At 47.8% G+C, this 13,563-nt stretch overlaps 1 protein-coding gene across 1 annotated transcript in view; it reads right to left on the reverse strand.

Moving 5' to 3' along the window:
• Positions 1 to 1,663: 1,663 nt before the first annotated feature.
• Positions 1,664 to 13,563, reverse strand: part of GMPR (guanosine monophosphate reductase) — a 42,633-nt gene continuing 30,733 nt past the window's right edge. Inside the window, exons 7-9 of the mRNA XM_068557731.1 lie at positions 9,696 to 9,738; positions 7,345 to 7,504; positions 1,664 to 2,091 (exon numbers count right to left, since the gene is read on the reverse strand). Coding sequence (XP_068413832.1) covers positions 1,911 to 2,091; positions 7,345 to 7,504; positions 9,696 to 9,738 — 384 coding nt within the window. The 3' untranslated portion in view covers positions 1,664 to 1,910. The remainder of the gene's footprint in view (positions 2,092 to 7,344; positions 7,505 to 9,695; positions 9,739 to 13,563) is intronic.

Raw genomic sequence — 13,563 nt, forward strand, 5'->3', positions numbered from 1 at the left:
AACTTGCAGAGGGTGAAGGGGCCTTAGAAGTGAAACCTCTGCTTCACAATGATCCTGATGAGCTTTTGGCTTCTGCAGTCACTCACGTTTTCGCTCCCCTAAAAACCAGGTGAGCGAGGGACCTGCCTTCCCGCCTTCGTGGAAACAGAGCAGGTAATCTGCAAAAATCTCTGCACAAGATGGATCAAGCAGGTGCACGTCACCGTGGAGAGGACCGCCCAAAGGGATGCCGTCACGTGCTCCACCCTGATGGGAGAAGGTGACCCCCAAGCCAAGACCAGGAGTATGGAGAAGGATGCCATTCTGGAAGTTTCCTTATTACTTACTGCTGGTCCATTTTAATGGATTTAAGACTTCTCCACTTCTCTTCCTTATTTTGCAAATAAAGAATCTCTTACAAGACACTCAAGGGCTCAAGTGTAAAACACGTCTTCCACAGGAACAGCATGGGGCTCATACCTCAGACAAGCAGACAGAAGAGGTGGGGTGCCTCCAGCAATGCCCCACATCTTGCTTGATGTTCCGCATCCTTTAGACCCTCATCTCAAATGTGTAGCCATTCGTGTTTCTACAAGTATAAGAAGTATTCTGAATGGATTTAGGAGCAAAAAGCATTACAAAGGAGTTCAAGTTGCTGGATCTTTAAAGTTATTCTTCTAGGACTAAACTCGGACCTGTAAGTTCCTGGAGTGCCATGGTTTGGTTGGATTCCTCATACGGTGTCGGTCACCATGGACATCAGGCAATTAATTCGCTCTTACGCAGTAGGAATGTGTGGCTCCTTTCTGCTCCAGGGCTGTCACTTGTCTTTTCAAAGAAAATTTAACTCCTGTATCTGCTTCTTCAGCCTCGTTTAAAAGGAGATAAAGTAAAACATCCTGGGCTGCATATACTTCCCAGTCCTAATATTCAGATAATGCTTCAAAAGAAGTGGCTGGTCATCATTAATTCATCCGTGTTCACTGTTTAGACAAGTGTCACAGTGGACTGCTGTGGGATTCCCGCCAAGGCCACAGGTCCTTTCTCCAAGGAAGTACCATTGTCACCAATGAACAGACCCTTATACAGTAGTGCCCAGTGGTCCTTCCTGGAAACGGTGACAAGGGAACGGTTCTATCTCAGATTTTAAACCTGCTCAAAGTTTTGGTTGTTTTCCAGTGGGACTCTACCTGCCAACTTTTCAGTGGATAACCTTTCAATAAAAGATCCCATGGAACTTCAAAATAATATTCTGTCTTTGAGAGGCCAACCTCACGAGCCAGAACTGAGGAGGAGAGGGAAGAGATGGAGCAAAACAAACCAAATGAAAAACCAGGACAGGGACAGCTTCCTAGAAGCAGCACCAAATGCAGCAATAGAGGACCTGCTCCCAAAAGGCACGTGCAGGGAAGGTGATGGAAACATGTCACCGCACCTTGGGGGCACCTGCCGGAAACCAATTCTTCAGGTTCACCTGTCAACTGCTTTTGTTCTTTTCCAGCAACCGAAAGCTGGATGGAGGGGATGCCGGTTCCTCTAGCTGCGGTTCCCCCCAATCCTCCCCTCCCGCCCTCCCCTCCCCAGGTACCTTGACCGCTAAAAGCCAAGCGTGGGAAGAAGGCAGAAAAACCCCCAGCTCCCCCGACCACTTGGTCCTGCAAATGCAGACTCCAGCACTCAGGCAAGTCTTCATAGCATTATATTAAAGTGAAACCATTTTCTTAAAAAAAAAGAAAAGAAAAAGGCGTGAGTGTTACTTTTAACAAGGAGGTTACACGTTCCGGGCAGCTAAGCTCCAAGCGCTGACCCAGGAAGTGCCTTGCTTCTGGGATCAGCCAGAAACTCTGCCGTCACAGGAGGAGGGGGATGGGAAAGCAGGCATGTGCGGACGCTTCCGGCGGCTGGAGGTCGTCTCGTCCTTGATCTCGAGGTTAGCTGAACACGGTGTTGTGCTGCTGGGTCACCCGGATGAACGTCGCCCTCCTGCTGAGCTCTTTGAGTTTGGCGGCCCCTACATAGGTGCAGGTAGACCTCAGTCCCCCGAGAATGTCCAGAATAGTGTTCTCGACATCCCCTTTGTAAGGCACTTCCACGGTCTTGCCCTCAGAGGCTCTGGAAGAAAAAGGGAGGTTTTTCTTTCAATCTGGTTCTTTTCCCTTAAGAAGCCGGCCCGAAGGATTCCCCGCTGTCGCCCAAGGCACTTGGGCAGCGACACGCCACACCCTCCAACGCCACGCCCGCATCGGCCACGCTGCACACACCACGCAGGTCAGGCCAGCATCTCACATGAACGAACTCTTCACACCCAAGATGCACGACCTCGCTGCTGGCTGCCCAGAGCCCGTCAGCAACACCGGAAGAGTCACAGACCCGGACCATCACCCCGGAGGGCGACGTCCTCCCCAGCAGTGTGCACCACTCCGTCCCCATCGAAAACCGGCCCCGTCTCTCCAGTCTCTGTTAATGTGTACACCCACCTCCAGCTGACCCAGAGCCCCAGAATACCTACGGGACAGCGGAACAGACCTCCTGCCCACTGCCCACCAGCGTCTCTCCTGCTTGCTCTCCCTGATCAACAACGGAACAAGCCCAGAGCGTCCCTCCCCCACCCCTGCCAGCTCTCCAATCAGCGTCAGACAGAGCACCTTCACAGGGCACCTTCACAAGGCAGACAGAGCACCTTCACAAGCCAGAGAGGAGGAGGAAGGGATGGAGAAAAGGGACAAGTCAAGCACCGCGAGGTGACGTGGAAACCTCCGCTAGTAAGGTTAGTGGCTCCACTCACATGGCCTGTCGTTCCAGGGCCCTTGTTGGGTGCCCCTGCCCCCCGGCCCCAGCTCACCTCCCTGCGTCTGCACAAACCACTATGCCTGTTGTCCCGGGCGTGGCGCGGGGCCCCTGAAAGGTGGAACCAGAGCAGAACTAAGGACCTTCTCAGCACCGGAGGCTGCAGGGCTTTGGTTAGCATCTTTCGAGTTTTCAGGGGGACGTTAAGAAATTCAGAAGAGCTGGCACGTGGCACCAACACTAAAGCACATCTAGCTGCCCTTGCTGAGTCCTCGTCCTCCTCTTCACAAGGCCACCGAGCAACACCGCTTGATTCCACGTCACGTCCCCTTACGGCAAGATGGAGATACAATCCAGACTTGCTTTAGGAGGGGCATTACAAGAAGGAACTCTCCAATCCATGCAAAACTCTAGCCTCCATCTAAGGGTCAGGCCATCTGGAAATTTTAACGATTAACCAAATTCTGGAACTTTCTTTAGCTGGTCTCTTCAACTGAAAAAGTAGCATCTCTTGATCAAAAAGTTATTACCTAGAATTCCAAAAGGGTAGTAACTCTTGGGCATTGAAATCTACAGCTGCAAGACTACCCTCGGGTGAAATCTAGCAACTTAAACCATCCAGCAGACCAAGGGCTGGCCTAGTTAGGGGCTGGTTTACAGCACCGAGTTCACGAAGCCGGCCACTGGCCACGCCCAAGATGACTGGCACCACTGCACTCTGTGACCAGAGCCCAACATGCGCACGTGTGCCTGAAATGATGGCCATTTCATTTTTTAAAAGAGGTTTCCATGGCCTTCCCGAGGCTTACTGGACATCCTCCAGTTCCTCAGCATTGCTTCTTCGCTAAGTGGTGATGGCACCTTTTACAAGTCACTTATCGTTGATGCCCAAGTCTTCTCATCTGTAAAATGAAGGGCTCTGATCTGTCTCCCAAGGACAGCAAGAGAACTAAGTGGGTAATGAGTGGGAAAGAACTAGTAAAGCATAAATAACTCTGCCTTAATTAAATACAACATCAAAGAAGGAGAACCATTCTCAGGAGGAGACCAGGTGATGGGAGGGAGGGAGGGAGGGAGACAAACCTACAGAGAGAGAGAACACAGATGCAGCCTCCAGGGCTCAGGCTGCCTCTGGATTAAGGTTCTAACTCCTTCAGCACTTTCCTTCCTTGGCTAAGATTCGAATCCACTTCTGGAACTGAGTCTTGATACTCCCAAATCTTCTGTTTTCTTTTTTGTTTAAACCCTGCTGAAATCACAGGAGAGGATTTTTTTTTTTTTTTTTTCCAGCTCCTTGGCTTCTGTTCATGCTCTAGTCTGGTCTGGCCTTCCCTACCTACTTCTCTTAGAATCCAAAACAGATGCAACAGCTAGAGGGCAAAAAATGTCCTCCAGGCAAAGCATCTGGCTGTCACAGAATCGCAACGGCTCCACTTCCAGACCAGCACATAGGAGACAGGCGTGGGCCCTTGAACGGTGACACTGGTCGCTGGCAAAGCATTAAGCTTCTTGGCCAGAGGTCCAGGTCGGATGTGAGACAGTAAACCCCTCCCCTTCTCTCCCACGGCACACTGTACAGCCTCCTCCATCAGTCGCCACACAGGAGAAAAAGGCCGTCGGAGGCTGTGTGGGAGGGGCGTGTCCCTCTTGTTTGGACTGTCTGCAGTTTCCAGAATGAAGGTGTAAATGTCCCCTGCTCCTCATTCCCACCCTGCTGTTCGCATACTACAACATCATTGATACTGAGATTCCCCCCAAAAGAGGAGGAGGACTGAAGTCAGCCTACCAGTACCCAAGGAACAGAGCTTTGGTGGGGGGGGGGAACCCCACCCCTCCTGCCCACCTGAAAATCTCAGTGGAGTTGAGATGTGTACCTCTAGGTTGGCTCCAACCTTACACAATACATCTGAATCCCACATCTTCATTGTAAGCTTTTGGGTATGGAATAAGTGGTAGGAAATGGAGGGTATCAGCCCATGGCAGGGGGCCTGAGTTTCCATCCTTCTAAGGATGCAGGGCCTCCTGTCCTGTGCACATGGCACAGCTTGTCATCAGTGCAAACTCTGATGAGAAGCAATGACAGACTCTATGGAGCAGGGCGAGACAGTGGGTATATTCTGTCACAACGTTCTTAAAACACACGTGCACACAATTAAAATGGAAGTGGAGCAGATAAGCAGACGTGAGCATCCCTTCTGCACAGTAACATAATTAAATGCCTAAAAATACTGCCTGTGTCAACTGTTTGAGCCCAGAGGCAGGGAAGAGTCCTGTGGGAGCTACTGCAGGTGACACACAGCACTCTTCCCAAAAGGCCTGACCTCTGTGAGGTGGTCTCGCCCACCCCTGTATCATATGCAGTGGGAGACCCATCCTTCTGCCTGCCACTTATAGCCTGACTCACCTCAGGCTCCACATCAGCTCTATCAGGACAAGGCCTGGAAGTCTGGAGGGTCCCCTCCAGGGCTGGTTGAACATGAGTCATACCTACTCACACATACCCCTAGTTCCATTTCCAACTTATCCCCAAATACTTCTGCTCTGCACTGCCTTTCCAGGGCCCCAAACACTGCAAAGGCTGGTTGGATAAAAATTATAGCTACTTTGAAAGGGCAAGATATCTTTTCTAATCAAAGATGACACAAACAGATGGAAAGATATATCATATTCTTGGATTGGAAAAATAAATATTGTCAACATTACTACACTACCCAAGGTAATTTACATATTCAGTGCAATCCCTGTCAAATTACTAATAGCATTTTTCACAGAAGTAGGACAAAAAAATCTTAAAATTTGTATGGAGACACAAAATAACCAAAGCAATCTCGAGAAAGAAAAAGTTGGAGGAATCAGGCTCCCTGACTTCAGACTACACTACAGAGCTACAGTCATCAAAACAGTATAGTACTGGCACAAAGATAGAAATATAGATCAACGGAACAGGATAGAAAGCCCAGAATAAACCCACGCACCTATGGTCAACTAATCTATGACAAAGGAGGCAACGATATACAATGGAGAAAAGACAGCCTCCTCACTAAGTGGTGCTGGGAAAGCTGGACAGCTACATGTAAAAAAATGAAATTAGAACATTCTTTAGCACCATACACAAAAATAAAATGGATTAAAGACCTAAATGTAAGACCGGATACTATAAAACTCTTAGAGGAAAACATAGGCAGAACACTCTGACATAAATCACAGCAAGATCCTTTTTGACCCACCTCCTAGAGTAATGGAAATAAAAACAAAAATAAACAAATGGGACCTAATGAAACTTAAAAGCTTTTGCACAGCAAAAGAAACCATAAACAAAACGAAAAGACAGCCCACAGGATGGGAGAAAATATGCAAACTATGCGACCAACAAGGGATTAATCTTCAAAATTTACAAACAGCTCATGTGGCTCAATATCAAAAAAAACAACCCAATCAAAAAATGGGCAGAAGACCTAAACAGACATTTCTCCAAAGAAGACATACAGATGGCCAAGAGGCACATGAAAAGATTCTCAACATCGCTAATTATTAGAGAAACGCAAATCAAAACTACAATGAGATATTACCTCACACCAGTCAGAATGGCCATCATCAAAAAGTCTACAAACAATAAATGCTGGAGAGGGTATGGAAGAAGGGGAACCCTCCTACACTGTTGGTGGGAATGTACATTGGTACAGCCACTATGGAGTACAGTATGGAGGTTCCTTAAGAAACTAAAAATAGAGCTACCATATGATCAAGCAATCCCACTCCTGGGCATATATCCAGAGGAAAACATGGTTCAAAAGGATATATGCACTCCCAATGTTCATTGCAGCACTGTTTACAATAGCCAAGACATGGAAGCAACCTAAATGTCCATACACTCCATAAAGAAGATGTGGAGTATCTATATACAATAGAATATTACTCAGCCATTAAAAAGAATGAAATAATGCCATTTGCAGCCACATGGATGGACCTAGAGATTATCATACTAAGTGAAGTCAGTCAGACAGAGAAAGACAAATCATATGATATCATGCGGAATCTAAAACAAAAAAAAATGATACAAATGAACTTATTTACAAAACAAACAGACTCGCAGACTTAAAGAATGAACTTATGGTTACCAGGAAGGAAGGGTCGGGGTAGGGATAGATTGGGAGTTTGGGATTGACATGTACACACTGCTATATTTAAAACACATAACCAACAAAGACCTACTGCATAGCACAGGGAACTATACTCAATATTTTGTAATAATCTATAAGGGGAAAGAATCTGAAAAAAAAATAGATGAATATGTATATATAACTGAATCACTTTGCTGTACACCTGAAACTAAGACAACATTGTAAATCAACTGTACTTCAGTTAAAAAAAAAAAAAATTTAAGCCATACAGTTATTTCTTTAATTGAACATCTTAATTAAGAAATATATATGTGTTCTAGCTCCTTCCTATGGTACTATAATATAAACAGACTCATATTCTTTGAGACCCACTTCCACCCCATTTCTGTAAGAAGCCGGGGAACGCAACCTCACTGGTGACGGCGCTGCCCACCCCCGCTCCACCCACCCTCCATACCTGTACTCCGCAACCCCTCCCGCGTGCTTCTTCATCGCTGTCTCTGAGCTCATCCCATAGAACAGCTTGAGCTTCTGTCCATTCCTCTCGATCACCTCTCCAGCACACTCAGTATGGCCCGAAAACATCCCTCCCAGCATGACAAAATCTGCTCCGGCTCCTGCACTCCGAAGTGGGGACGAAAAGAAGCAGCAGAGAAAAGAGCTCAGAGAAAATCGGCTCCGGAAAGATGCAAGTGCTACCAAACCACCCTCCCTCCTCCTGACTATGGTCAGAGAAAAGCTCAACCTCCCCACTTTGGAAAAAAGTTAAGAAGGGCAGATGGGCACTGGATGCTCCAAGCAACAAGTCAGCCTGCTGAAGCTTGGTGGCTAATACAGTGGACAATCCTTAATGGTTATTGATGACTTCCTATCTATGACCACCTTCCACAGGTCTAACTCTCTGAAAGTCAAAGAAACATTAATAATTGGGCAGCACCTCAGCATGTTGTCCAATCTCATACGTAATACAATAACTCCTCTGCCATGTCCCCATCAGGCATCTGGTCTACCTGAAGCTCTCAGCACTCTCACACAGTGTAGATATGAAGGGACCTCAGAACAGACAGAACCTCCTGCACTAGAGCTTGGGCATGGAGGAGAGAAACCTGTAAGTACGTATATATGTATATGTACATCATACACATATACACACATATATATGTGTATACATCCTGTAAAACTCTACCCGCACCTCTGTTGTGATAAACATTTCACTTCCAGAGTAAACAATACCCCATATTAATCACCAAATGACATGAAACTTCCAGGATAGGTACACAGGAGACTGGGGTGTTGAAACTGCCTTCGTAGGTTACGTTGGATCAGGACCAGGGATAGTTGGAACGGGGGTGGGGGCTAACTCACTGCTGTGTCCTCAGTGTTTATTATAGCACATGGCACATGGAAGATGTGGAGTAACTCGTTGTTAGCAAAGTAAAAGGCATATGTGGAAGAAACAGAAATAGTCACTATTCCCCATCCTCAGTGAGTCCTATTGAGGGTTTACATTCAGAATAGGAGGACATCAGCGTACAGATGCGTTAAGTAATCTCGATGAAGGACAAGGAGGAGCAGACACAGGATCCTCCGAAACGTGACCTTGACTGCTTCCATCTGGTCACTTAAATATTTACAAGAGGACTTTGGGGTGTGCATCAGGCGTTCCAGTCCCTTCCGTCCAGCATTACGGAAGCCAGGGGCTGCAGGGCTGGCCCCTGGGCCTGGCAATCAGGCAACCAAGGCACAGGACCTCTCTACTTGGCAGCAAGCTTTGCAGACTCTTCCCTGCAGGGTCCCTAACACAACTGCTGGCTCCTTGACCCCCCTGCCGTGATTATAAGGGGGCAGAGGACAACTGGTGTCTGGCCAGGCCTCCGGAAAACCACAACCCCAGGAGCAGATGTAAACAGCAGGAACACAGAGCACAGATCCACTCAAACAATGCTTTGAAGTGGCTTCCAATTATTTTCCTTTCTGAACACTCTCGTGTCCCTTCCTAACCAGCATTTTGCCCCAACCTGGTCCCTCCTCCCTCCACAGGCATGGCTGCATTTCCTGGGGGAGCGCGGGGAGGGAAAGCTGCCGGAGCGGGAGTCCAGACACGACTTGGGCAGGGTGCACCGTGGGCACTATTAGAAGGGAACCCGAGACAGAACACCCATCAGTATTAAGTACACGCAGCACAAAAATCAACAGCAGGGATGTCCCTGGCAGCACGCAGGGTCCCACCTCACAGGTGGGATTCCCCAGCTGTGCGGCAGCGCTGACTCCTGCCCGCAGTTGGCGAGGGTTCAGCGGCAGGCAGAGCACGGCATGCAGAGACGCTGGGCCTCCCGGTGCCTCTCCAAGGAAACACCTGGCTCCTGCGGGATCACAGCTGGACGCCGCTGCCCCCTGCTGGGACACAGGCTCCTCAGCCTCCGGGGAGAAACTGCGGCTAGGGCTCCCGTCCCTCCCTCGGGATTCCCCCAGGTTAGGCTCCAAAGACCCCCTCGCTGAAGTTTTCGCTGTCTCAGACCCGATACAGTCCTCTTCCACGGGTACCCTGAGCCTCCTCAGTGGTGACTTCTGGGCTATGACTTCACCCACTCCTGGCCCACAGGGTAACACCCCTCCATCTATCCCTGGGCACTCGGCCTGCTCTGCCACCAACCGGAACCAAACTGATGCCAGGATTTGGGCCAATTAGGGGCTGAAATCCAGGGAGAGGAAACCCAGGATTGGCCCTGAACTTCCTAACGTGTCTGCCACCTCCTTCCGGCACCCCTGCAGGGAGCTCCCTCCCTTCCCCGCTCTGCGGCCTCTTACCAAAGGCTTTGGCGACATCTCCTGGACACGTGCAGCCTCCGTCCTTCAAAAAGGAAAGAGCAAAGAGAGGCCGTCAGTGGGAGCCCGGCCCGGCCGTCCCCCTCCCTCCCCTGGGGGGATTCGGTGGCATCTGCTGGTCCAGCCCCCTCCTCCCACCCCTGCCTGCAGCCAAGCACACAACCCTCAGGGCCAAGGCCCGACGCGCCCCTCAACACCACACCTTCTGTTCCCCAGGCCCCGTCAGTCCTGTCTCAGGTCTGCACACCCACTGCCTGTCCCCCCTCCCCAAGCCCGGGCACCTGCACCCCGCCTAGGATGCAGAAGCAGGAACTGCTGAGCAGGCAGGGCGCAGGGGCTGGACCTCATCCTCCGCCAGCCCCTGCACAACACACCCGGCCACTGGCCAGCCACATAACCATCATTCAGTGGTCACCTTTCCCCCGCTGCCCGGTGTGAAGTGAGGTTTATTTAGCACAAAAGCGGAAGTATTTTATGAGCCAGAGAGGACACTGAATTCGCTCCTTTATACTTCCAGCCACTCCACGTGTCTCTTAGTCACCTTCCTGTAAGGTATCCAGTTACCTCCAAGTCAAACATGCATTCCTGACACCCACTCGACCCGCACAGTGCCCTACGCTGGTTCAGTGCCTGACAGGGTTGCCTGACATCTAGGGCTGCCCGGCACAGTTTGGCCATGGGGCTTATGTTTCAACACCAGGGACCCAGTACAAAGCTACTAGGACACAGACCCGTTGAGTTTTCTTACAAGCACAAGAGGCACAAAATAACCAGGCTGCTACCTCCTATTGGCAATGGGGCTGTGTGAGGTCCGAGGAGGAAGAGGCCAGAGAGGTGGCCTGGGGTAGCAGCCTGCCCAGCAGGGAGAGGCACGGAGCAGAGGCACCGAAGCCGGGTCAGTGCTCGGGGCTGGCGTGACGTGACAGAGCCCAGAGCGGGTCTCGGAGGGAAGTGCCTGTCCCCAGGAGGGGGGACACACTTTGGGAAGGACACACAAGACCCAGGCCACCCGGGCTACCTTGTGTGATGATGGCAGGAAGGTGCGCACGCCCCTGGAGTTGGAGGGCGTCTCCGTGGAACTGGGACAGACCACTGTACAAATAGCATCTCCAGCTGAGGACGTGGGTCTCTGTGACTCAATCCTTCTTTTCCGATATGCTTTTAGGCCTGTCCCTCCAGGAGCTAGACCTCAAATACTGCTTTCCTTGCTTCTTTGCAATTCAGATCAAAAGGCAGGTGTGAAGGCTCAATCTCTGGCTTTTATGAATATTTACTGACGGCAATTATCTCCTCCTTGATCAAGTGCGTTATTCACATGTGGCTTCCCTGACCCCAGAGGGCCACGGGTTCATGAGCAATTATTTCAGAGGCAGTCTCTCCATATAAGGTATCTGGCCAAGGCCCTTCATGTGAAGACAGTCAAGGCTCTGTGTATCCTGTTGGTGCTTCAAATCTCCAGCATATTTACTTTCTCTTTCAAAGGTGCAACCCCTCTATGCCCTTCATTTGACCTGCCATTATTTTTAAAGTGCTTTATCTTTTTATCAAAGCCAGTTCTCCACAATAGGGTTTCAAACTTGTAACCTCAAAAGATTAAATAAACTCATGCTCCCAATAAAAAAGTCCCTAACATGATCTGACTTTTAAAAAAGTATACTCAGGTGCACACACACGCACAAAAGTGTGTCCTTAAGTCTTTTGCTCACTCACTAGTGAGTGATTAGCTCGTGACTGCTAGGGTGGCTCATGCTGGCTTCTGAAAATGCCACACTCATGTGGTCAGTGATGAGGGCTGACTCAGAAAGTCTGTGCTCTTGGGACCCCAAGAAAATGAGGTCTTCTCCTCCCAGGATGGGCCAAGATGTCCACAGTTAATAGGACTTTGTGACGTGCCACAGAGAGGAAGCCATACATAGGGCCTTGTCTGTTCATTGTGCTGTGGTGGGATTTATGAAACAGATAATGCAGAGCAAACAAGCGGGACTGCAATTTAACCCAATGCAACCCAACGTCACATAACGCTTTACGGCAAAGGAGTCTGCTCCCTACTACCATTTATAGGTAATTTCCAGAAGTGGTTAAAGCATCCTTTCATGTTCTCAGGAGGCAGAGCAGTATGGGGAAACCTCTGCAATCTGAGACACGTTTACTTTCATACATGAACATGCATAGCTGCACGGAGTTTTTAAAAAACAACATGCAAATATTCCAACAGTTACTTGTTTTCCAAGAGTGTTAACATATTTTAGTAGAAAAGGCATCACATGACATGAGTGGCAATTCGATCTGTGAACTGTCAGCATGACCTCTTCTTAAAAATACTTGCCCAGCCCTAAAAGAAGGGGCAGTGAAAAGTCAGCATGCAGTGGGCAGAGGGAATTGGAATCAAGCACCAGCTATGAACAAGGGATTGTTACAAACTTCATTTTTCTATTAAAACACCACAAGAATCTGAAGCTGATATTTTATAGGTGGGGAAAGACAAAGAGGGAGACTCAGAAAGGCTGAGTGACTTGCCCAAGGTCACACAGCTATAATAATGGAAGAATGAGACTAGAACCCTACTTAAGAGTAAACTCTAAAAATGTCTAGCAGCATACATATAAAAACATTAGCAGTGGTTATCTTAAGATGGCATTTCTATAGAAGCAAAAATAAAGAAATGGGACCTAATCAAACTTACAAGCTTTTGCACAGCAAAGGAAACCATAAACAAAACAAAAAGACAACCTACGGACTGGGAAAGAATATTTGCAAATGATGCAACCAACAAGGGCTTAATTTTCAAAATATACAAACAGCTCATACAACTCCATAATAAAAAAAACAAACAACCCAATCAAAAAAATGGGCAAAAGACCTAAATAAACATTTCTCCAAAGAAGACATACAGATGGCCAACAGGCACACGAAAAGATGCTCATCATCACTAATTATCAGAGGAATCCAAATCAAAACTACAATGAGGTATCACCTCACACAGGTCAGAATGGCCACCATCAAAAAGTCTACAAATAACGAATGCTGGAGAGGGTGTGGAGGAAAGGCAACCCTCCTACACTGCTGGTGGGAATGTAAATTGGTGCAGCCACTAGAGAAAACACTATGGCAGTTCCTTTAAAAACTAAAAATAGTTACCATATGATCCAGAAATTCCACTCCTGGGCATATATGCAGACAAAACTCTAATTTGAAAAGATACATGCACCCCTATGTTCACAGCAGCACTATTCACAATAGCCAAGACATGGAAACAACCTAAATGTCTGTCGACACATGAATGGATAAAAAAGATATGGTACACATACACAATGGAATACTACTAAGCCATAAAAATGAATGAAATAATGCCATTCTCAGCAACATGGATGGACCTAGAGATTATCATACTAAATGAAGTAAGTCAGAAAGAGAAAGACAAATACCATATGATATCACTTATATGTGGAATCTAAAATATGACACAAATGAACTTATCTATGAAATAGACTCAAAGATACAGAGAACAGACTTACGGTTGCCAAGAAGGAGGGGGTTGAAGGGGGAATGGACTGGGAGTTTGGGATTAATTAGCAGATGCAAACTATTATGTATAAATGGGTAAACAACAAGGTCCTACGGTACAGCACAGGAAACTATATTCAACACCCTGTGATAAACCATAATAGAAAAGAATATGAAAAAGAATATATGTATGTATAACTGAATCACATTGCTATACAGCAGAAATTAACACAACACTGTAAATCAACTATAGTAAAATAAATTTTTTGAAAAGGATGGCATTTCTAGTAATCTTTATTTCCTTTATCTTTGTATTTCTCACTTTTTCTAGGCTAAACCTTTTTGG

This window comes from Eschrichtius robustus, chromosome 12, assembly GCF_028021215.1.
Source record: "Eschrichtius robustus isolate mEscRob2 chromosome 12, mEscRob2.pri, whole genome shotgun sequence".
NCBI lineage: Eukaryota > Metazoa > Chordata > Mammalia > Artiodactyla > Eschrichtiidae > Eschrichtius > Eschrichtius robustus.